The sequence below is a fragment of the Salvelinus fontinalis genome, chromosome 2 (genome assembly GCF_029448725.1).
Source record: "Salvelinus fontinalis isolate EN_2023a chromosome 2, ASM2944872v1, whole genome shotgun sequence".
Classification (NCBI taxonomy): Eukaryota; Metazoa; Chordata; class Actinopteri; order Salmoniformes; family Salmonidae; genus Salvelinus; species Salvelinus fontinalis.
This window is the reverse complement of record NC_074666.1, coordinates 58860208-58886304: the sequence shown is the minus strand read 5'-3', so window position 1 is coordinate 58886304 and position 26097 is coordinate 58860208. Positions and strand designations below refer to the sequence as shown.

The window sequence follows — 26097 nt, the reverse complement described above, 5'->3', positions numbered from 1 at the left end:
GAGGAAAAGACTATGTGAGAATGTGGTTCATAGACTACAGCTCAGCATTCAACACCATAGTCCCCTCCAAGCTGTGGACCCTGGGACTGATCACCTCCCTCTGCAACGGGATACTGGACTTCCTGACGGGCTGGCCCGATGTGGTGAGGGTAGGCAACCTGCCACGCTGACCCTCAACACGGGGATCCCCTCAGGGGTGTGTGTTTAGTCCCCTCCTGTACTCCCTGTTCACCCACGACTCCAACACTACCATCAAGTTTGCTGACGACACATCGGTGGTAGTCCTATGGTGGCGAAAATACAAGATTATTATAGTACTGTTATTGCATCAAATGCTATTTTTCTTAGATGTAACAGAATAGGGTTAGAACTCTCATGTGTCTGTGTTAACACTGACAGTAGATTTACGATGCCTAAGGTGATAAACCTAACAAGCCACGTTCCATTAATGTGAGGGAGATGGCTCGGGTTGAGAGGAACCTCGTTTTGGGGGCCAAACCCTGTTTTCCTTACAATGAAAACAGTCTTCACAGCAGATACTGTCTATTATTATTCATTTCTTTCATACAACTGCTAACCTTTTGACCCAATCCACACATCTGCTGTTTGTCGTGTATTCATAAAGAGCTATAACTCAGTTCTGCTCTTCTCAGTGATCACCTCCAGCAACTCCATTACTGCAGTAATTAAATAATAAAGTTAAATTGTTTTGAAGAAATCTAAAAGTCTCTCCTTTGCTTATAATTACACCACATGTCTGATCACCGACGGCGATGAGAGACTACAGGGAGGAGGTCACTACAGGGAGTAGTAGACTACAGGGAGTCCTGATCACCGACGGCGATGAGAGACTGCAGGGAGGAGTCTTAGCAGTGTGGTGCCAGGGAAACAACATCTTCATCAACGTCAGTAAGACTAAGGAGCTGATCGTGGACTACAGGAGAAAGAGGAGAGAGCACGTCCCCATCCACATTGACAGGGCTGTAGTGATGCGGATCGAGAGCTTCAAATTCCTTGTCGTCCACATCACTAAGGACTTAACATGGTCCACAGACACCCGCACGGTTGTGAAGAGGGCACGGCAGCGCCTCTTCCCCGTCAGGAGACTGAAAAGATTTGGCATGGGCCCTTGGATACTCAAAAGTTCTATCATCGGCTCTTGGACCAACCGAGACAGCCTAGGCTCATAGCAAAGGGTCTGAATACTTATGTAAATAAGGTATTTCATTTTTATTTTTTTTAATACATTTGCAAATATTTCGCTTTATCATTATTGGGTATTGTGTGTAGATTGATGAGGAACATGTTTTATTTAAGCCATTTTTGAATAAGGCTGTAACGTAACAAAATGTGGAAAAAGTCAAGGGGTCTGAAAACTTTCTGAATGCACTTTCCATATCTACATCAAATACATAGTACCCCCTGCACATTGATCTATTACCAGCACTACATGTACATAGCTCCATTCTTGTGTATTTTACTCCTTTTTTACTGCATAGCTGGGAAGAGCTCCTAAACAACCATTTCATAGTAAAGTCTAAATTGTTGTATTCAGCAGGTGACAAATTATATTTGATTTGAAATGAGTTTGACAACCCTGCAGTAAGGCAATAGCTATATCTGAAAACAGTGATAGGCTTGTAGTTTACCACTTTGAGGTTGGCCTCCTGTAGTTTGCGTGCCCTGTCCTCCAGTCTCTTAGCGATGACAGCCAGCTCTGTGTTCTTCCTCCTCAGACGCCTCACCTTCTCCTCAGTCTCTGGGACACTGCTCTTCCTCTGCAAAGAGATAGAGGGAGAGACATATTTAAAAACCTCCTCCACAGGCCTGCAGCTCTGACTGACACAACTAGAACAGGACAGGCATGGTGAGGACTGAACCAAAATAACACAGTGGAGGACTCAAAAAGACAAAGACAAACTTTCGTAACCCCGGTTCTCTGATAATATGAGTGTGTCACTATGTGGATTCGTTCCAGGCGGATCACAACACGAAGAACCAATCACATAACATCTTTCGGAGACAGACAGATCGAGAGGCGAATGAGGTGAGCCCCTCCCTCCTTATAAGATGCTACTCGCCTGTCATCTGGTCATTCTCAAGCATGCCTTTCTTCCTTGCTCTCTGCGAGTAGGGAAATGCGGTGATACATCTCACTCATGATCAGAGAACCAGGGTTACGAAAGTAATCATGAGTTCTCTTCAAATTCTTGTTTCGATGTATCACTATGAGGATATGGCCAACTCCCGTATCGTAGACATGCTCCCCGAAGCTAAGGTAACCCCAACAGCATCACCCCTCAGAGGCTCCGACACAGTACACGTCAACAAAGGTGCAGTGACGTCCAGTCGGTAAAAAGCTCAAACGTACGAGGGGTGGCCCAACATGTCGCATCGCAAATCTATTGTAAAGAGATGCCTTTGAACAGTACCATGGAGGTAGCCATACCTCTGGTGGAATGAGCCCTCAGGCCCTCCAGGGGCTGTAAACCCTTACTATTATAAGCCAATATAATAGCCTCCAGTATCCAATGGGATAGCTGTTAACGAGAGAGGGGGTACACTTGCAGGGAGGTGCCCAAGAAACTAAAAGTTGTTCGCTATTGCGTAAAGCTCTCATTCTGTCCAAGTAAATGTGCAAAGCATGTACTGGACATAACAGTGGAGACACTCTTCTTTCGTAGAGGTGAAGGGTGGTGGGTGTAAAGCCACAAGCTCTAAGGCGAGACAAAATATGAATGGCTTTGGCATGAAGACGGGGTTAGGTAAGAAGGTTACTTTGGATAACCTGGGGCAAACTATAGGCAAGAATGGTGGACGGACAGTGCGTGCAGCTCACTCACTCGCCTTGCAGACAGAAGGGCAATTAGAAAAGTGGTTTGAAAGAGATATATTACATCTCCATTCTTTCCAATGGCTCAAAAAAAGGCTGCGGTGAAAGGCCTCAAGCACAATAGACAGGTCCCATGACAGGACTAAAGGCTTGGAAACGGTTAAGTAAAACGATATGAAGGAGAGTTATTTCATCTCCATGATTCCAGCGGCTCAAAAAGGCTGATGTGAAATAGCCTCAAGCACAATAGACCGCTCTAAAGACGGCGCTAAGGGCTTGGATACTGGGTGTAGACGATGCGCTCCCTTCATAAAACGACATAACAGAGGAAGTTCCTACTGTCTTATTGCCGAAGCCTATATGACAGGCCAAGATAGCGGCTAAACAGACCTTAACAGCAGAGAAAACTTTCCCTGCAAGAAGCATAAAACCTCAGATACAGAGCATTGGTAAGGAATGATATATTCTTGGTCACACCACTTATCAAAAGCGCGCCACTTGTTACCACACAGTGAGCATGTAGAAGGGACTCACTCCGGCACTCTGGAGATCTCAAGGACCCAGAGTGGAAAGTGTGTTGTACTCTGTTTAATCAGTGGAGAAAGCCTTCCCTCTGTTAGATACAATTTACTGTATTTCCACGAAACCATGGTTGATGGTATTTGTTTACAGTGCAGCATGGTAGCTTTGAAGTGCAACTTCAGAAAGTATTCACTCTCAGTCGAGCAGTGAATTTCAAACACAGATTCAACCACAAAAAACAAAAAAACGTTTTCCAATGCCTCACAAAAAAGGGCACCTGTTGGTAGATGGGTAAAAAAAACACTGATTTAAAATATTCCTTTGAGCATGGAGAAGTTATTAATTACGATTTGGATGATGTATCAATACACCCTGTCACTACAGAGCTACAGGTGTCCTACCAAACTCAATTGCCGGAGAGGAAGGAAACCGCTCAGGGTTTTCACCATGAGGCGACTTTAAGACAGTTTAATGGCTGTGATGAGAGACAACTGATGATCAAATAAAATCGAATTACATGCCACATGTCACATGCCCTGGATACAACAGGTGTTGTAGCTGTTAAGGAACCTTTTGGACCTAGACTTGACACTCCGGTACCGCTTGCCGTGCGGTAGCAGAGAGAACAGTCTATGACTTGGGTGACTGGAGTCTTTGACAATTTTTTGGGTCTTCCTCTGACACCGCCTGCTATAGAGGTCCTGGATGGCAGGAAGCTTGGCCCCAGTGATGTACTGGACCGTACGCATTACCCTCTGCAATACCAGGCGGTGATGCAACCAGTCAGGATGCTCTCGATGGTACAGCTGTAGAACTTTTTGAGGATATCAGGATCCATGCCAAACCCTTTCAGTCTCCTGAGTAGGTGTTGTCATTCCCTCTTCACAACTGTCTTGGTGTGTTTGGACCATGATAGTCTGTTGGTGATGTGGACAGCAAGGAACTTGAAACTCTCGACCCGCTGCACTACAGCCCCGTCCATGTGAATGGGGGAGTGTTTGGCCCTCTTTTTCCTGTAGTCCACAATCAGCTCCTTTGTCTTGCTCATGTTGAGGGAGAGGTTGCTGTCCTGGCACCATACTGCCAGGTCTCTGACCTCCCTATAGGCTGTCTCATCTTTGTCGTTGATCAGGCCTACCACCGTTGTGCCGTCAGCAAACTTAATGACGGTGTTGGAGTCGTGCCTGGCCACGTAGTCGTGGGTGAATCGGGAATACAGGAGGAGACTAAGCACGCACCCCGTGTTGAGGATCAGCGTGGCAGATGTGTTGTTGCCTACCCATACCACCTGGGGGGCGGCCCGTCAGGAAGTCCAGGATCCAGTTGCAGAGGGAGGTGTTTAGTCCCATAGGTGTTGGTCCCATAGCGCCGCTTCTGGGTGAGCATGTTCTTGTTTGCTTATGGCCTTATACAGCTCGTTGAGTGCGGTCTTAGGGCCAGCATCTGTTTGTGGTGGTAAATAGACAGCTATGAAAAATATAGATGAAAACTCTCTTGATAGGTAGTGTGGTCTACAGCTTATCATGAGTTACTCTACCTTAGGCAAGCAATACCTCGAGCAATTGCTTAATATTAGACATTGTGCCCCAGCTGTTGACAAATAGACACACACCACCACCCCTCGTCTTACCGGAGGTTGCTGATCCGTCTTGCCGATGCACGGAAAACCCAGCCAACTGTATATTATGCGTGTTGCCGTTCAGCCACAACTCGGTGAAACACAAGATATTACAGTTTTTAATCTCCCGTTGGTAGGATAGCCTCGAACTGAGCTCATCCAGTTTATTCTCCAGTGATTGCACGTTGGCCAAACGAACAAATGGTAGAGGCGGGTTACCCACTCACTGAAGAATTCTCACAAGGCACCCGGATCTGTGCCCCCTCTATCTGCGTCTTTTTTTCATGCGAATGATGGGGATTTGGGCCTGGTCCGGGAGCAACAGTACATCCTTCGCGTCAGACTCATTAAATATAAAATCTTCACCCAGTTTGAGGTGAGCTATCTGTGTTCTGATATCCAGAAGCTATTTTCGGTCATAAGAGAAGGTAGCAGAAACATTATATACAAAGTAAGTTACAAACAATGCGAAAAAACAAACAATATAGCACAATTGGTTAGGAGCCCGTAAAACATCAGCCACCTCCTCCTGCGCCATTGTTACATCAACAACATTGTAGTTACTCCACTAACCTAAATGACAGAGTGAAAAGAAGGAAGCCTATACAGAATATTCCAAAACATGAATCCTGATTGCAATAAGGCACTAAAGAAAAACTGCAAAAAACGTGGCGAAGAAGTTAACTTTATGTCCTGAATACAAAGCGTTATGTATGGGGAAAATCCAACACAACACATCCCTCAGTACAACCCTTCATATTTTCAAGCATGATGGTGGCTCCATCATGTTATGGGTATGCTTGTCATCGGCAAGGACTAGGACATTTTTAGGATAATAATAAACGGAAACACAGGCAAAATCCTGCAGGATTTTTGGAGAAAAATTCACCTTTCAGTTGCTTACCAAGACAACATTGAATCTTACTGAGTGGCCTAGTTACAATTTTGACTTAAATGTGCTTGAAAATCTATGGCAAGAAAATGGTTGTCTAGCAATGTTCAACAACCAACTTGACAGAGCTTGAAGATTAAAAAAAGAATAATATGCAAATATTGTACAATCCAGATGTGCAAAGCTCTGAGAAACTTACGAAAAGTTGATTCTAACATGTATTGACTCAGGGCCATGAATACTTACGCAAATTAGATATTTCCATATTACATTTTCAATACGTTGGCAAAGATTTCTAAAAACGTATTTTCACTTTGTCCTTATAGGGTATTTGTGTGTAAAAACATATATATAATAAAATGTAAAAAATTCAGGCTGTAACAACAAAATATGAAATAAGTCAAGGGGTATGAATACTTTCTGAAGGCACTGCACACCCATCACCCAGGTACACACCCAGGTACATTCATGCTGCAAAATGCCCCTTCCATCTCATCCCAAAGATGCTCTATTGGGTTTGGTCAGCAATAATGTTCAGATATGTTGTTTTTCAATCGTTGCTCAGTTGGTATCAAGGGACCTAACGTGTGCCAGGAAAGCATTCCCCACACCAGAACACCACTGCCACCAGCCTGTACTGTTGACACCAGTCAGGATGGGTCCATGGACTCATGCTGCTTACGCCAAATCCTAACTCTGACATCAGCATGATGCAACAGGAACTGGAATTCGTCGGACCAGGCAATTCTTCCCCCACTCCTCAATTTTTCAGTGTTGGTGATTATGTGCCCACTGGAGCCGCTTCTTCTTGTTTGTAGCTGATTGGAGTGTAACCCGTTGTGGTCGTCTACTGCAATAGTCCAAGTGACGAGTTGTGCCTTCCGAGATGCCGTTCTGCACACCACTGTTGTACTGCGCCATTATTTGTCTGTTTGTGGCTCACCTGTTAGCTTGCACGATTCTTGCAATTCTCCTTTGACCTCTCTCATCAATGAGCTGTTTTCGCCCACAGGACTGACGTTGACTGGATGGTTTTTGTTTGTCGCACCATTCTCGGTAAACGCTAGACACTGTCGAGCATGAAAAGCCCAGGAGGGCGGCCGTTTCTGAGATACTGGATCTGGTGTGCCTGGCACCTACAATCATACCACGGTAAAAGTCACTTAAGTCACTCGTTTTGCCAATTCTAACGTTCAATCGAACAGTAACGGAATGCCTGGATGCCTGTCTGCCTGCTTTATATAGCAAGCCACGGCCACGTGACTCACTGTCTGTAGGAGCAAATCATTTTCGCGAATGGGTGAGTGCATCTACTCCAGCCTTACATCATACAACAAACATTCACCCACATAAATTTTAATGTATACAGTGTGTACATTAACACATTTGTGCCAAGCAACTAGAATAGCATCCCCACAATTCATAGATATAAATATCAACAATCCATAAAGTCAATAACTCGATAAAGTGCGTGGTCCCTGGAGTAGCCATAGGGAGTTCAATGTTCTGACTGCTGGGGGGGAAAATAAATCAGGTTTGGTGGTCAATGACCTCTAGCACCTACAATGGGGTAGGGGCTGAAAGAGGTAATTAGCTGGATGAGAGGGGTCGTTGATAATTTTTTCTGCACATTTGGAGGAGAGCTTGGTATACAGAGAGCTCACAGAGGGAAGGTCTCAGCCAGTGATCTTTGAGGTTTTCGATACAACCCTCTCTTGTCTCTTCTTAGTGTGTCCTCAGCCTATTTAAAAACCTTAACATGGTCCCGTGTGGCTCAGTTGGTAGAGCATGGCGCTTGCAACATCAGGGTTGTGGGTTCATTCCCCACGGGGGGACCAGGATGAATATGTATGAACTTTCCAATTTGTAAGTCGCTCTGGATAAGAGCGTCTGCTAAATGACGTAAACGTAAACGTCTCCTGAGATGTAAACTGGTTCGTAAAGAGGGAGAAGAGCAGGGGGACAGCACGTAGCCCTGTGGCGTTCTTTTAGGTGATTTGGGGACAGGGATGATGGTACTTTGAAGCACTGTGGTACTGTACATTGGCATCAGGAAGTGTTAAAAATGTAAGTGAACAGGGCCAGTTGTTCAACATAGTAGTGGAGCACAGCTGGTGCAAGTTGATCCGGCCCTTTGGCTTTCCTTATGCTTTGCCTTTTGAAAACAGTTCTCACCTCATCCTCCTGTATAGTGAATGGTGGCGGGAGACTGATCATTCCTTACCAATGCTCAAAAGGCCTGCAAGAATCATAAAACTTTGGATACAGAGCACAGGTAAGGAATGATCTGTATCTTGGTCACACCACTTCTCAAAAAAGACACCATTTGTATTCATACAGCCAGCGTGTAAAAGGGGCTAAGGCATTGGATACTAAATGACCTGAGTGGCAAGCCTGTACCATTTAGCTTCATTCCCTCATGGACCACGCCCAAATTAAAAATGTTGGTTACAAAAAGACTAAAATCACTAGGAATTCAACAAAACAACTGTTTCCCTTAGGAAATCTGTTCACCAACTATTCCTAAGAACAAAAATGAGACGTGATCCTGTCTCAATGTAATCAAGGTATGAAATTATTGTTATTTTCAGATACAATCTCTTTATGGGATTAGTTGTGGTCAGTTTGCAGTGTACAAATTATTATCATTACCTTTTTTCCCTTCGCGCTGTTGTCTGTGCCTAACAATGTTTGTACCATGTTTATGCTGCTACCATGACTTTACTTTCGTTAATCTGATGACTGTTATTTATCGAATCAACTAACTGTGTTTAATTGTTACCCGATTCAATTAATCATGTAACAATTAACTAATTTGGAATTTTGGGTACCACGAGAGCGGTTGTTTAAAGAGTTACCATCTCCCGGAATAAACTCTAAAAGGTCTCTACATGTTGTGTTTATATTTTTGGTCAGTATACAGTATATATTACCGTATCATGAGAAAAATTGTAGTGAGGAAACATGAGACGTGAAAAGCTAACATTTTACTCCAAAACAGGAGTTGATTCTCTCTCGCTCCCTCTCAAAAACATCCACCATGGTCACATGACCAATATCTGCGCTCTGATTGGAGGATTCCTAAAGATTGCCCACAAGGGGGCGCTGCCGGTCAAAATGGCTAGACGAGGCCTCTACCTAGCCCCTAGTTCTTGTCCAGACCTCTAGTCTAGTCCATGTAAACACTCACCAGCAGGCCGTTCTCCTCTCTCAGGTTGGTGCAGGTCTTCTCCATCTCATCCAGAGCTTGCAGCAGCTCAGAGTTCTGACGCACCAAGAACTCATAGTCAGTGCCATTCTGGAACACAGAGGTAGAACACACACATCAAGACCATGTACATGCTTCCACTCCACATTTACAAGTCTTGCCAGGACATCACATTAAAGATGGAATCTGCATTAGGGAAAAAAGCGCCACTGTCCACACCTAGTACCTTTGTTATTGTTTTGGTTTTGTGGACCGAACGGAAGTGAGGTGTGTCAAGCAGTGTGGTAAAAACATTGCAGTACATATTCTGCTGTTCTATCACGCATGCAATTATGGGGCGGCAGTGTAGCCTAGTGGTCAGAGCGTTGGAATAGTAACCGAAAGGTTGCAAGATCGAGTCCCCGAGCTGACAAGGTACAAATCTGTCGTTCTGCCCCTGAACAGGGCAGTTAACTCACTGTTCCTAGGCCGTCATTGAAAATAAGAATTTGTTCTTATAACTGACTTGTCTAGTTAAATAAATGTTTCAAAAAATGTCCAAGGGAGAAAAAAACTACGTCTGTGTTGTTGTAATATCCCAAAGGGACGTGGCAGTTTCACAATTAAGGATTCCAGCTTTAAGATACAATCTTCAATATTTAGTGCTGCTCAATAATTTCAGCTTTCTAGCAAACCAGTGGCGTGGCTGCCGTACGTTTGGTGATTAGTCTTTTGGTCCCCTTGATGAATCTCTGCACTGCAGTAGAGATTGCTTACTGCTTCCAGACCACTTTCTTATTACAGACCACATTCTCATGGTGTTGCGTCATTAACATTCAGCTGCTCCTGTCCTTCAGGGGAAACATTCTCCCACAGTCCCGCTTTCTTACCATATTCCTACAGTCCCAAAAAGCCTCCCGACTCTCCCTCCATAGCCCCTATACAACCTCCCTCCTCTCCCTGTCTGCCAACCACTGTTGTATTGTTTGTACTTTCAAACCAACGCTGCTGGTCTTACAACTAACGCTGCTCTCAGGGTAGTGGATGACAGATGAGAGCTCAATGAGTGGGCCTTTTCATTAGAGAAGGCTCAATCAGCCCACCACACTGCAGCCTGCCTGGCTGGCACTGAACTCCTATAACCTGTTAGTGAGTCACACTCAGAGCACGGATAAGAAAGTAGAGACTAAAGAGAGATCACAAACACATATCTGGCAATAGCCGTCACTAACACAGAAAGGCTGCTGCCTACATACAGACTTGAAATCATTGGCCACTTTAATAAATATATCACTAGTCACTTTAATAATTCCACTTAAATAATGTTTCCATATCTTGCATTACTCATCCCATATGTATATAACGTATTTTTATACCATCTATTGCATCTTGCCTATGCCGCTTGGTCATCGCTCATCCATATATTATATAACCTTTATTTAACTAGGCAAGTCAGTTTAGAACAAATTCTTATTTTCAATGACGGACTAGGAACAGTGGGTTAACTGCCTTGTTCAGGGGTAGAACGACAGATTTTTACCTTGTCAGCTCGGGGATTCAATCTTGCAACCTTTCGGTTACTAGTCCAACGCTCTAACCACTAGGCTACCTGTACATGTATATGTATATATTCTTATTACATCCCTTTACTTAGCTGTGTGTATTAGGTAGTTGTCGAATTGTTAGCTTACTTGTTAGATATTACTGCACTGTCAGAACTAGAAGCACAAGCATTTCGCTACACTCGCAATAACATCTGCTAACCATGTGTATGTGACCAATAACATTTGATTTGATTTAAAGAGCAACAGTATAATCCGACATGCCCTCCCTCCATCTTAACTACATCTGGTCTAACATACATCTAAGACGTAATCATGGACTCTGAAGTTTTATGGACTTAGCGCTTGATCCACCCTGTCCCTTCCTCTTACTTGTCCTTGTCAACTCCTTGGCACAACACAAACAAGCTCGCTATCCTCAGCGCCTCCAATGAACGGCCAGCTGGACGATCCGTTAGAGGGGTGACTGACTTTCATTTCCAGTTCCAGAGGCCCATCATGAGCTTGTGTTTATGTGAAGGACAGTTGAACAAGGGGCCCTGCCATGTTCTTAATGCCCATATGGAGGACACATATGAGTTGAGGTCACCCTGCTCTGTGTGTATTATGGAGAGAAAGTAGGAATATTAGTTTGAGGCGTACAATTACAGTAGATCAATTTCAATGTATGAATGGAGTATCCTGCCAGAAAATCAGGAAGGAAGAACCCCTGGAAAAAAACACTACATCCCTAATTAAATTACTTCTGAGGGATGGAGGGAGCAGCCAGACCTGGCAGAGTTGAAGTTCTGATGGAGAGTGAGCAGATGGACAGACAGAAGAGCTGGAAGTGAGATGTGTTTTTGTCCTTGGAGTCAGTCAGTCAGTCAATCAATCAGTTAGCAGCCCCTGGGCCAACACCTCCTCCAACACACTGTTCCCCCGGCTAAGAGAGTAGAGTATGTTATACTATAGGGTCATCTGGGTTTGCCATCGGACAGAGCATTAGTGTTGCATGGTATACCGAATTCTTTATACAAAAAATAATAGTACAAAATACGGTGGAATTTTTGTTACGCTCAGCACTACTGTCAAATGTGTCTCACGTGATTGAGAGGATCAAGTCTGTCTATCAGGACACCCCCACAATAGTACAAAGAGCAAAGTGCCTGCTCCACTCATTCCTTGCTAGAGCTGTCAGGGCTGCATTGTTATTTCCCCACTCATGCTGCACAGAAGAATAATGCAACACACCATGTAGAAATGTTGAAACTGTTCATTACTGTTCGCAAAACAATGTCCATACAGGCTAGAACACGTTTACAATGCAAGACGATACCGGTAGCTTCCAGCTTTAATTGTAGGCTTACTTTCCTTGCTAGCTTACAGCTGAAGCAAACATTAATTCACTACCCTAGTACTTTCTGATAATATACTAACCATAGCGCAAAATTTACTGATTAGAAAGCTGATTATCACTAAAAACTTTATTAATTCACGTAGTCTCCCTCACCACTAAAAACAAATTGACTTCTTTATCTCGCCCACCTCCCGTCTAGTTGCCACTAGATTCCATAACCATAAAGTCAGCCACTTTCTGCCTCCTAAATGATTTATAAATCATTACTTTCTTAAAGAGACAGCACACACTTTTATAAAAGAAGAGATTGCTTCTTCTGTTCAAATGTTGTTGATCAGTACAATAAAATAATATGCTCTCTGAGCAATTGCCAATAAAACAAGTCCTACAAGGAATGATCGTTTGTCATCTGTAGCCCCATTAAATCAGCTAAGGCAAGCCCAATAACTCCGTGCATACACACAATCCGATCGAATAATATGCCTTCACCTGTAATATGAATAGACATTTTATCAACTTTTTTAAAGTTAACAAACATATCAACAACAAAAAATAGAGACATGCAAACAAGCATACATACAAACCTTTAACATTAAACAGACACATCATATGAATTAATAATACAACAAGTTTTAATTTCCTTTTTGTTTTAATTTTAGTTAAAGTAGTGCCATGTTGTTTAAATTCATTCAAGTTAGGTTTTGAGTTAGAACATTTGCATTGGTGAATATTAAATGTACCTAATATTACAAGCAGTTGAATGAAATATACTACATTTTTATCAATGTCAGAATTTCTTAAATAAACCTGTCCTGTTTTCTTTGAAACAAAGTTCTGTATGTCAATCCCCAAAAATCTACTGTAAATACAGAAATCCCAATTATAGTCAATATTTAGCTTGAATCTTTACAAAAATGTTTTACAGGATAAATTCTATGTAACATCTTAAATTAAACTTAATTTACCCTGTTACTGATTAGGGATGCACGATATATCGGTAAGCATATCAGAATCAGCCGATATTAGCTAAAAATGGCAACATCGGCCCGATGTCTAGTTTAACGGCGATGTGCAAAACCGATGTCAAAGCTGACGTGCATACCTATATAACGTAGGTAGATGACGTAATGACGCCTTGAAAAATACAGTGCTACACGTGCAACACATCATTCCTAAACTAGCCCACAATGTCTGCTGTGTGGATCTATTTTGAAGTTTCAAAGGAAGATAACAAAAAGGCCATGTGCAACGTTTGTGCTGCTATTATTTCTCAAGGAGGGGAGAAAGTGAAATCTTTCAATACCACAAAACTAATAACTAATTTGAAAGTTTATCAGCCCCAGACGTTCAGCGACTACTTACAACAAAACCAGAAAAAAAGTAAGCGCACACTTCCAACAACTAAACAAGTTCAAGTCCAGCAGTCATTTGAAAGACTAAGAACATTTCAGCGAGACAACTCAAAGGCAAAATCCATTAACGTCAAGATAATTTAATTCATTGCCCTTGACATTCAAACGTTCTCTGTCGTGGATGATGTTGGCTTTCGCCGACTGGTACACACTACCAAGTAGGTGCTATTTTTCAGATGTTGCCCTAACGGAGTTACACAGTATTGTTGCAACGCACATCCAAGAGCTACTTGCTATGGCTGTCACTGCTATTAGCTTCACAACTGGCATTTGAACCAGCGATGTACTTGTCTAATGTACTTGTCCTCTTGCTCAGTTGTGCACCGGGGCCTCACACTCCTAGTCTAAAGAAGGCCAGTTGTATTGCTTCTTTAATCAGCACAAACAGGTTAGCTGTGCTAACATAATTTCAAAAGGGTTTTCTAATGATCAATTAGCCTTTTAAAATTATAAACTTGGATTAGCTAACACTACGCGCCATTGGAACACATGAGTGATGGTTGCTGATAATGGGCCTCTGTACGCCTATGTAGATATTCCATTTGAAAAAATCAGCCGTTTCCATCTACAATAGTCATTTACAACATTAACAATGACTACCATTAATTTCTGATCAATTTGATGTCATTTTAATGGACCAAAAAATGTATTTTCTTTCAAAAACAAGGACCTAAGTGACCCCAAACTTTTGGACGGTAGTGTGTATATATATATATATATATATATATATATATATATATATATATATATATATATATATATATATATATATATATATAAATATAAAAGGGAAATATCACATTTACATAAGTATTCAGACCCTTTACTCTACATTGTTGAAGCACCTTTGGCAGTGATTATTACAGCCTTGAGTCTTCTTGGGTATGATGCTAGAAGCTTGGCACACCTGTATTTGTGAAGTTTCTCCCATTCTTCTCTGCAAATCTTCTCAAGCTCTGTCAGGATGGATGGGGAGTGTCACTGCACAGCTATTTTCAGGTCTCTCCAGAGATGTTCGATCGGGTTCAAGTCCGGGCTCTGTCTGGGCCACTCAAGGACATTCAGAGAGTTGTCCCGAAACCACTGCTGCGTTGTTTTGGCTGTGTGCTTAGTGTAGTTGTCCTGTTGGAAGGTGAAGCTTTTCCCTAGACTGAGGTCCTGAGCGCTCTGGAGCAGGTTTTCATCAAGGACCTCTCTGTACTTTGCTCCATTCATCTTTCCCTCGATCCTGACTAGTCCCAGTCCCTGCCACTGAAAAACATCCCCACAGCATGATGCTGCCACCACTATGCTTCATCGTAAGGATGGTTCCAGGTTTCTACCAGAGGTGACTCTTGAGAGTTCAGTTTCATCAGAACAGAGAATCTTGTTTCTCATGGTCTTTAGTTGCCTTTTGGCAAACTCAAAGCATGCTGTCATGTGCCTTTTACTGAGGAGTGTCTTCCATTTGGCCACTCTACCATAAAGGCCTGATTTCTGGAGTGCTGCAGAGATTGTCCTTCTGGAAGGTTCTCCCATCTCCACAGATGAACCCTGGAGCTCTGTCAGAGTGACCAGCAGGGTTCTTGGTCAACTCCCTGACCATGGCCCTTCTCCCCCGATTGCTCAGTTTTGCTGGGGGGCCTGCTCTAGGAAGAGTCTTGGTGGTTCCAAACTTCTTCCATTAAAGAATGATAGAGGCCACTCTGTTCTTGGGGACCTTCAATGCTGCAGAAATGTTTTGATACCCTTCCCCAGATCTGTGCCTCAACACAATCCTGTCTCAGAGCTCTACGTACAATTCCTTTGACCTCATGGCTGTCAACTGTGTGACCTTATATAGACAGGCGTGTGCCTTTCCAAATCATGTCCAATCAATTGAATTTACCACAGGTGGACTCCAATCAAGTTGTAGAAACGTCTCAAGGATGATCAATGGAAACAGGATGCACCTAAGCTCAATTTCAAGTCTCATAGCAAAGGGTCTGAATACTATGTGTTTCTCCTCCTAGGATTCTTCCTTCTGTAACCTATAAGCCAGACCAGCCTGGCTTATAGGTTACAGAAGGAAGAATCCTATGAGGAGAAACACATAGGAGCATCAGCTGGAAAGACAGTCAAACAGCTGGTCATTAGTGTTGACTTACATTGCATTCGGAAAGTATTCAGACCCCTTAACTTCCACATTTTGTTACGTTACAGACTTATTCTGAAATGGATGAAATACTTTTCCCCCCTCATCAATCTACACACAGTACCCCATAATGACAAAGCTAAAATAGGTTTTTAAAAATTGTAGCAAATTTATAACAAATAAAAAACAAATACCTTATTTATATAAAGCTCTCTAAAGGAGAGCCAGGCATTTACATTTACATTTCAGTGCAGATTGGTGGTGCCAGAAGCCACAGATGCTGTTGGGTGGAAGCAGACAACATTTGGACAGGTGCTCTCAACAGGTCTTATCTGGTGATGATAACAGCAATGTTTAGCTACAGTACGCCTCAACCGAAACAACCCAACAGACAGATACCTATGTTTGGCCATCCATTTTAGATGACATCTTCCTGTAAAATAATTCAGATTCAGTTTGTGGGGATGAATTGGCAGAGCTGAAACTGATGTAGAAATGAATGATGGTCCTCTCTCGTGCTGGCAGCCCTGCTAAAGATGATGAATGGATTGATGGATGGATGGATGGATGGATGGATGGATACACCGACTACAGGAATGGATGTCTGTCACAGTTGTACTGCTACCGGAATATCAAATCTATTCTAAAAACTCCAATACTCCCCAAATGAGTGGGTGTACTAGTAATGATCGATAGTTACATAGCGATACTGACATTTTTTGTTAGGTAGCGTTTTTTTCCATGACTGAAAAAAATATATAATAATTCTCATGCTCTCGTCTCTCTGCAGCACACTGAGTAGACCATACATTAGGAACCCTCCTAATATTGAGATGCACCACCCTATGCCCTCAGAACATCCTCAATTCGTCAGGGCATGGACTCTTACAAGGTGTCGAAAGAGTTTCACAGGGATGCTGGCCCATGTTGACTCCAATGCTTCCCAATGTTGTGTCAAGTTGGCTGGATGTCCTTCGGGTGGTGGAAATTGTAGCGCGTGAAAGTTCTTGACACACTCAAACCGGTGCGCCTGGCACCTACTACCATACCCCGTTCAAAGGCGTTTGAATCTTTTGTCTTGTCCATTCATACTCTGAATAGCATACATACATAATCCATGTCTCAATTGTCTCAAGGCTTAAAAACCTTTCTTTAACCTGTCTCCTCCCCTTCATCTACACTGATTGAAGTGGATTTAACAAGTGACATCAATAAGGGATCATAGCTTTCACCTGGTCAGTCTGTCATGGAAAGAGCGGGTGTTCTTAATGTTTTGTACACTCAGTGTATAGTGAGCAATATGTTTGGAACATCAACTCGTAATTAAACCGCAGTATCGAATCGCAATATATATCGTATAAGTACCTAAGTGTAGTGATAATATCATATTATGAGGTCCCTGGCAATTCGCAGCCCTAAGCACTAGCAGTTTTCTATTAAGGCAGATAGATGTGAGAATGAAGGTATGCACATTTTACATGACAGTTATTGGTCAGCCAAATTAACATTTCGATTTTTCTTAAGACACATTTTTGCCTCTGACTGCATGTGCTAGCATAGAAATAGAATCAACAGAATGGGCATCTCCATTCAACTCATTGATGACATAATGGGTGGACTGGTGGCCATTGCAAGTGTACCCATAGGAGCAAAGCAGGAAGTAGAAGCAGGAAGTAAAAGCAGGAAGTGTACCAATCAATATGTGCTGTGATTTGTTGATTCAACTCAACTGACGTTACAAAATATACATGCCATTGCATGAGCCACATCAGTTAACATCATTTGAATTAACATTCTACATTACCATGGAAATTATTGCATCACAATAGCAGGCAGCGATTGCGAGTGGACCAATGAGTTTACCAGGCAAATTGCCAGGGTTAGACGTTTGAAGCCTATTCTAAAGCTATGTGTGCTGCTGCTACATAGGGTGTTGCCTAGGCAACCAAAGACTCGTTCGCTAAAAGATCTTGCTTGTTTCAGCAAGGAGCAACAAAGTTTCATCATATTGTGAAGAGTCCATGTAACCTCAGAAACGGACTCAACCACATGAATGCCTGGACTTCACATCTTCAGTCAGCTGTTCGTTATGGCTATGATGGTTATTTTATTTTCATGGCGGTCTTCAGTTAGACGGTTATACGGTAATTGTGCCGGCCTTACTTCACCGTACACAGGCTTAAGACTAAGCCCACTTATTTGCTTTTCTCAGCAAGTGCCAGCGGAAGAGTTGGCCTAGCTATCGAGCTCAGTGGTGAAGCACTGTGTCCTTGAGATATTTTCAGCCCGTCGGTTTTTACCAGCCACAGTCCCTGTATCCTTGTTAGTGCCATCTTGCCGAGTTGGCAAGACACCACAAACAGATCTGGGACCAGACTAACTGTGTCCTAGTGTCCTGGTATGACCCAGTGGAGAACTCCACTCCACTAAGGCCCAATCCATCAGGTCAGATGTAGCCCTGCTCCAGCCCAGCCTGACAGAATAAGCTCAGCCTCAGCCTGGTCTTTATACTGATGTCTAATGGTGTCATTGTTCACTAGGAGGCCTATTGGTTGGAGTCTGCTAACGTACAGCAAGTGGTACTGGAGCGCCAAGTCTACGACAAAAAGGCTCTTTAACAGCTTCTACCCCCAAGCCATAAAACTGCTGAACAATTCATCAAATGGCCACTCTGACTATTTACATTGACCCCCCCTTTGTTTTTACACTACTGCTACTCGCTGTTTATTATCTATACATAGTCACTTTACAAATTACCTAGACTAACCTGTACCCCCGCACATTGACTCGGTACCGGTACCCCCTGTATATAGCTATTGTTATGTAATTTTCTTGTGTTACTTGATTGAATTCATTTTTGAAACTTTCGTTTATTTTGTAAATATTTTCTTAACCAACAATACAGTTCAAGAAATAGAGTTAAGGGCTTGTAAGTAAGCATTTCCCGGTAAGGTCCTATTGTATTCGGCGCATGTGACAAATAAAATGTGATTTGATTTTGGAGACTCTCTTTTAGGAGTGGTGTAGTGGCCTGTTATTTTCCCTTCTAGCAGAGTGGTGGTGTAGCTAGTACTTCATGGTTGTGTTCCGAATGGAACCCTATTCCCTATATAGTGCACTATGGGCTCTAGTCAAAAGTTGTGCACTATATAGGTAATAGGGTGCCATTTTTTATTTAACCAGGCAAGTCAGTTAAGAACAAAATCTTCTTTACAATGACGGCCTAGGAACAGTGGGTTAACTGCCTTGTTCAGGGGCAGAACGAGACATTTTACATTGCCGGCTCGGTGATTCGATCAAGCAACCTTTTGGTTACTGGCCCAACGCTCTAACCACTAGGCTACCTGCCGCCCCGTGTGTGGTCTGTTGTGTTTGTGATCTGTTTATGTTCCCCTCCACAAACGGTCATGGTGACCCCTCTCAGACAACAGAAGGGGCTGCAGGCTGTCTGTCAGGCTAGGTACGTACGCGCAGGGCCAGTGGTTTAGTATTCAGACTGCTCCTCTAACTCTCAGCTTTACACACCCACCCCCACCCATCCACCCACACACAGGCAGAGCTGGCAGGCAGATTTAACTCAGCAGCAGAGCAGGTGTCCCTGAACCAGTATTTGCCAGATAGAGTGTAATAAGCCTGAGGCGAGGTGAGGCTGGCCCACCCCACATTCTACACACCACAGACATACTACACACTCACAGAGACAGAGACCCAACACATACACACACTCCACCCCGCCTGGCTGTGGCCTGCACCAGTCAGTCCATAATCAGGCTGGATGCAAACAGAGATAATTGAAGGCCGTCCTTCTCTTTCTCTCTCTGTGTTTCAAAACACACGCTGACATCACCAGCCTGGGCCAACTCTGGTTGCCATGGTAACCTGGTTGTTTTTCACTCAGCAGACAGAAGTCATTTAAAAGACCATTGAGATGTTACCGTTTCAAAATGGATCTTAGCAGACTCAGAGACTTGACCTAGTTACTACTGTATAGGTGTTTCAAAAAAACACAACAGAATCAAATGGTGCATCAATGGGGTAGACAGGATACAATATGAATATTACAAAGCTGAATGAATAATTTAATTCATTTTCATAAAAAATGCAAGATGGTATTTTAAAAATGGCCTTTCTTGTGAGAATTGAATTGATGGTTAGGTCTATTCTAACGGAAACCCATTACAGCGTTGTAAAACCCCCCAAAACATCCCATTGAGACGAAGCCTGTCCTCCTAGCCTCTGTATGACTCCTGGTATACTGTAGTGAAGCTGACAGGAGTCATGATGAGAGAGGAGACAATGGATCAGAAGAACACGCACAACCTGCACATCACCCTGACAGGTGCTGGTATGTCTGTGTGTGTGTGATGCGGCGCGTGTGTGTGTGATGCTTTCATGTGCTGTGAGAAACGTCAGTACGATCTAGGTCAAAGTGGCCTGTTTTCTTGATAGCTTGTTTCCAGGAGCACTATAGCGTGTATGGTTTCCGCCACCACCACAGAGGTACAGGGAGAGTGTTAAGGAATACTGCTGCTGACAAGCCTTCTGGCCCTCTCTGTAGTGCTCTCCCCCTCTCATCTCAACCCTTTAGGATTCTCAGATATCCTCTCTTATAGACACACAGGTGAAAGGGCAGTGTGCACTTTCTCTGAGGCTGGCGTATAGCACCTGTTCAGCCACAGACAGACAGAAGACCCCACGACAGCTTAAGACCACAAACAGACCACAGGACAGTCTACTGAACGGCAAACAGCTTCAAGCTAGGGATGGGGTAAAAAGTACTGAGTATCAACTAATCCAACATATCTGTTAGAGCCATTTTGCATGTGAAAGAAAATGTAGATCAACAGTCAGGGTAGTGGACCCTACACTCTTGAAACCAGACTAGGATGGGTTGTAGAAGTCTACAATTCAGACATGGATAGTGTGTGTGCTAGTCAGAGGCTGAACGGGCATGACAAAAGATTAAATTGCCTTTGAACGGGGTATGGTAGTAGGTGCCAGGCGCACCGGTTTGAGCGTGTCAGGAACTGCAACGCTGCTGGGTTTTTCCACACTCAACAGTTTCCCGTACATAGCAAGAATGGTCCACCTGTCACGTTCCTGACCTGTTTTCCCTTGTTTTGTGTTTATTTAGTATGGTCAGGGCGTGAGTTGGGTGGGTTGTCTATGTGTTGTTTTCTATGTTGGGGTTTTGTGTGTTCGGCCTGGTATGATTCTCAATCAGAGGCAGCTGTCAATCGTTGTCCCTGATTGAGAATCATACTTAGGCAGCCGGGGTTTCACGTGTGTTTGGTGGGTGTTTGTTCCTTGTTAGTGTTTCGCCACACGGGACTGTAACGGTAGTTTCATTTTGTTATTTTGTATCGCATATTGTTTTTGTGTTATTAAATTACCATGGAAACTAACCACTCTGCATATTGGTCCGATCCTTCTCGCCTCTCCTCGTCCGATGAGGAGGACGACATAGACTATCGTTACACCACCACCCAAAGGGCATCCAACTAACTTTACACAACTGGGAAGCAATGGAGTCAACATTTGCCAGGAACCCTGTGGAATGCTTTCGACACCTTGTAGAGTCCATGCCCTGATGAATTGAGGTTGTTCTGAAAACTAAAGTGGGTGCAACTCAATATTAGGAAGGTGTTGTTAATGTTTTGTACACTCTGTGTATGGTAACAACACAGAGCCACCTGAACACCACCTGCAATCCCACCGGGACATTCTGGAACATAGAAATGTGATTATATTTCTATGAGTATGGAACTGTTGGTGGAAAATAACTGCCTCATCTATCTACACAGGCTTACCCAAGCTAGGGTTTATCCCATTGTTCTCCCTCTTATAAAAAGCAGAAGGCATGTCATGTAAAATGTATGTTTTAAGATGAATAGCTAGGGATGTGGGCCATCAATTCACTAGTTACGTCCTGACTTCTTAACTATCGGAGAATGGAGGAGATTCATCTTTGGAGCCGGAAGGTCACAGCTGGATAGGTTTTTACCCAATCAAAGAAGGAAGTAGTGCTAGAAACTGTTCAGAAATGGGACAGAAGAACATCATTAAGAAAATGTGGTTATCTATAGAACAGAATTATTCACTGCCTTAAATTATCAAACATCCAACATTCTGCCTGTCTGTTTGAGATTCTCAACAAGATAGGAACATGTTTAAAATCCCCAAAACATTGCCTCATTCAGACATCACATCATCTAATGGCAATGAGCATCCCAAACAGTGAAAATGTGATGATATTTGGTTTAGAGTTGCATGGTATACCGGTACCAAGGAAATGTCACTGTAACGGCAGTCTATTTCGTCCTCCTCATCGGACGAGGAGAGGCGAGAAGGATCGGAGGACCAATGTGCAGAGTGGTAAGTTTCCATGATTTTAATATGCACGAAAACAAGACACAATACAAAATAACAAACGAACTAACCGTAACAATCCCGTGTGGCACAAACACTGACACAGGAAACAAACACCCACAAACCAAACGTGAAACCCCAGCTGCCTAAGTATGATTCTCAATCAGGGACAACGATTGACAGCTGCCTCTGATTGAGAATCATACCAGGCCGAACTCAAAATCCCAACATAGAAAACACACATAGACAACCCACCCCAACTCACGCCCTGACCATACTAAATAAATACAAAACAAGGGAAATAAGGTCAGGAACGTGACAGTCACGGTATCAAAACGTCATAATACATGATACTACCCATACTTTTTCGGCCCTACCAATCTAAAAAACCCGCTGGCTGGAGCTTGTTATAAAATGTTTATAGGTTCAGTTACATTTTTTAAGCAAAAGCAACTAGCATCTTGTCTGCACCAGTCCAATAATGTCCACTTCACCTTTATGCGCATATCAAGTGTGGCAGCTGTAATCCGCCAACTGCATCCTCTTCCAGCCATCACTCACCAATTTCTCTCTGTCTGCTCTGGCTGCACATCTAATCCTCTATTAGTCTTTTAAATATAATTTAGCCATCCTGGAGACCTTGATCAGTCTTCTGTTGTTACATTGGTACATTTGAAACATTGGAGCAGCGTGCACAGCGAGCAAAGTTGATCAATTGTATATATTTTCATCCCTGATATAACCAAGAGCACAGGGCAATCTGAGTATAGGCTCTGCAAGTTCACTGTCAAGCAGCAGTGCCAGCTTCGCAACAGGCATGCTTGCAGTTTTACAGCAAAGAAATTGGCTTGTCTAGCTCAAATTGTTAAAAACAATATCACTCTTGGCCTCCCCAGTGGTGCAGCGGTCTAAGGCACTGCATCCCAGGCTGTGTCGCTGTGTCGGGTTAGGGGAGGGTTTTGCCGGCCAGGATGTCCTTGTCCCATCCCGCATGCACGCTGACTTCGGTCGCCAGTTGTACGGTGTTTCCTCCGACACATTGGTGTGGCTGGCTTCCGGGTTAAGCGAGTAGTGTGGCAGGGTCATATTTCGGAGGACGCATGGCTCTCGACCTTCGCCTCTCCCAAATCCGTACGGGAATTGCAGCGATGGGACAAGACTGTATTGGATATCGCAAAATTGGGGAGAAAAAGAGGTCAAATAAATTATATAATAATAATAATATGACTCTCATAACAGGAGCTACCTGTTTTTCCTCCTGTACGATTTCACGTGCATTTAATATAATTTCACAAACCATGTGACCGGCCATTTTTTGTACTATTCCTGGCCTGCTAATTATTGGTTTGATAACAAACAGTGTTGTTCAGTCATGTTACCTAGCTAGCTAACAACCTGGTAACTTGACAGTAGGTCTAGGCAAATTTGATTGGCCCAGGAAGAAAGGAAAAAAAGGGTCTGCTACTAATGAGATGTGCTTCAAAAAGGTAGGATTCATATAGGCCTAACTATACATAAGATCTCTCTCTTTCTGGTGCTCCTCTTTCCATTCTGTTTGATGCCTAACGTTTTTAAAGTTGGGAGCAGTGTGTGCGTTTGTGAGAGCGAGAGTGATGTGTGTTTATGAGAGAGAGGGAGTGTGTGTGAGGGAGGGAGAGTGTGTGTGTGTGTGTGTCTGTTAACTGAAGAGTAGAAGGTTTCATGCAGTGTTTTCCCCTTACTGCCAAAATGACATGCAGATCATTATGCATGTATACTGAACAAAAATATAAACGCAACATAAAACGCTATCATGTAAAATGTTGGTCGTATATTTCCTGAGCTGAAATAAAAGATCCCAGCTACCTGATGGGTGTGGCATATCAAGAAGCTAATTAAACAGCATGATCATTACACATTACACTTGTGCTGATGACGATAAAAGACCACTCTAAAATGTGTAGTTTTGTCACACAATACAATGCCACATATGTCTCAAGTTTTAAGGGAGCGTGCAATTGGCATGCTGACCGCAGAAATGTCCACCAGAGCTGTTGCCAGAGAATGTAATGTGCATTACGCTACCATAAGCCGCATTTCCAACGTTGTTTTAGGGAATTTGGCAATACGTCCAAACGGCCTCACAACCACAGATCACGTGTGACCACGCCAGCCCAGAACCTCCACATCTGGCTTTTTCAGCCGCTGGATCGTCTGAGACCAGACACCCGGACAGCTGATGAAACTGTGGGTTTGCACAACAGAAGAATTTCTGCACAAACCATCAGAAACGTCTCAGGGAAGCTCATCTGCATGCTTGTTGTCCTCACCAGGGTCTTGACCTGAATGCTGTTCGGTGTCGTAACCGACTTCAGTGGGCAAATGTTCACGTTCAATATTGGTGTGTTCTTCACGGAACAATCCCGGTTTCAACTGTACCGGGCAGATGGCAGACATCAATCGTGTATGGCGTTGTGTGGGCAAGCGGTTTGCTGATGTCAACTTTGTGAACAGAGTGCCCAATGGTGGCAGTTGGGTTATGGTATGGGCACGCATAAGTTACAGACAACAAAAACAATTGCATTTCATCGATGGCAATTTGAATGCACAGCGATACCATGATGATCTTGAGGCCCATTGTCGTGACATTCATCCACCGCCATCACCTTATGTTTCAGCATGATAATGCACATCCCCATGTCGCAAGGATCTGTACACAATTCCTGGAAGCTGAAAATGGCACAGTTCTTCCATGGCCTGCATACTCACCAGAGATGTCACCCTTTGAGCATATTTAGGATGTTCTGGATCTTTGCGTACAACAGTGTGTTCCAGTAACTTTGCACAGCCAACAGCCTGATCAACTTTATGCAAAGCAGATTTGTTATGCTGCATGAAGCAAATGGTAGGTTGACCCAAGTATGAAAAATGACTGTAGCTGGTACATTGAGAAAGTTAATGATAAAGTTACTGGCCCCCTCACACCCATGTCAAACACTTGGATTTAATAGGCAGGCATTACTTCAAACATTATGCAACACCACGTAATGCCAGATTTTAAATCATCTCAATTTAAATATGTAACGCCTTAAAAACGTCACAGGTGCACATCATATGGCTTTGTTTACAAACTGTATTCAAGCAGAAAGAAACTGGTAACAAACCCCTTTTTGTGTTGTGAGCAAGCTAGCAAGCTACCTACCAGCATGACGAAAATAAAACACTGTTGTGACTGGATGCCATAGTGTTAATTTAACGTTACACTATTTCCAGAAGAATGAAGACATCCGACAGCAGTGGCTGCTATTCATTTCGGACAGGCTGCACCAAAAATTACAATCATGTCACGTGTGCGCAGTCCACATTGCTTTATCAATTGGGGAGAACATTTGATAGGTGTTGCCAGGAAAAGCTAATCCTGAAGACACCATCATTAACAGTGGATCAGTGGACCTTGCCAACGCTGACCATAATGTGACTATCAGAGTTTGATGAGTCTGACACGGTGGCTGTGGCTTTAACTGTGGCTGCTTTGACGGTATATTTTCTGTAACACCTGATAGTCACTATATGGTTTTTGTTCTTCCATCCCGGTTACGTTCCCCAGTTTCTGTATTGTAGTTTGTATTTGAGTATGTGTGTTTCAGGAGATGGCTTCCTGGAATTTCTCCCCAACCAGCTGATTGGTCGGCCCCAATTGATGATTGGAGAGCTGACCCCGCCCCCTCGTCAAGAGTTTCTAATCACCATTGCTACCTGAAGCTATAAAAGCCAGTGTTCTGTTCAGGAGAGAGAGATCATTGCTGGCTGAGATTGAATGTGATATAGATCATTGCTGAGAGAGAAGGTTGATGGCTGAGGGGTATAGAGTGTTGGTCGTGAGTATGTACTATGTTAGTTGTTGTTGGTAACAGCTTTGGTGTTTTCTTTTCTTTGTTGCTTTGTCAGAGCTTCTTTAATGGCTGAGTTTTTTTGTGAAGTGGATTGTTTAATATTCTGTTTCATTTGTTCCTAGGGGGGAAGGGGAAGGCACCTAGGGAATGCTTAGGCAAGAGGCCCGCGGGCATACATATACCCGTAGTATATTCAATGTCTAGGCAAGACCTGGGCGGACCCCCCCCCTTAAGTTAGGTAAGCAGTGGGTAGGCAGGTTAGATATTTACTTTCTTTGCTTTGGTTCCGTCCAGCCCCTTTTCCCCATATTACTGTGTAAAGGAAATAAATCCTAGTAAGCGGTCAATTCTGCATTTTGTCGTCCTTACTCACACCTA

General features: G+C 43.3%; 1 protein-coding gene across 8 annotated transcripts in view; it reads right to left on the bottom strand.

The window, feature by feature from the left end:
* LOC129822141 (peripheral-type benzodiazepine receptor-associated protein 1-like) overlaps positions 1-26097 on the bottom strand; it is a 177231-nt gene that overhangs the window by 93320 nt on the left and 57814 nt on the right. For all 8 annotated transcript variants that reach the window (XM_055880143.1, XM_055880187.1, XM_055880158.1 and 5 more), the window contains exons 2-3: positions 9056-9163; positions 1650-1778 (exon numbers count right to left, since the gene is read on the bottom strand). In XM_055880143.1, coding sequence (XP_055736118.1) covers positions 1650-1778; positions 9056-9163 — 237 coding nt within the window. The remainder of the gene's footprint in view (positions 1-1649; positions 1779-9055; positions 9164-26097) is intronic.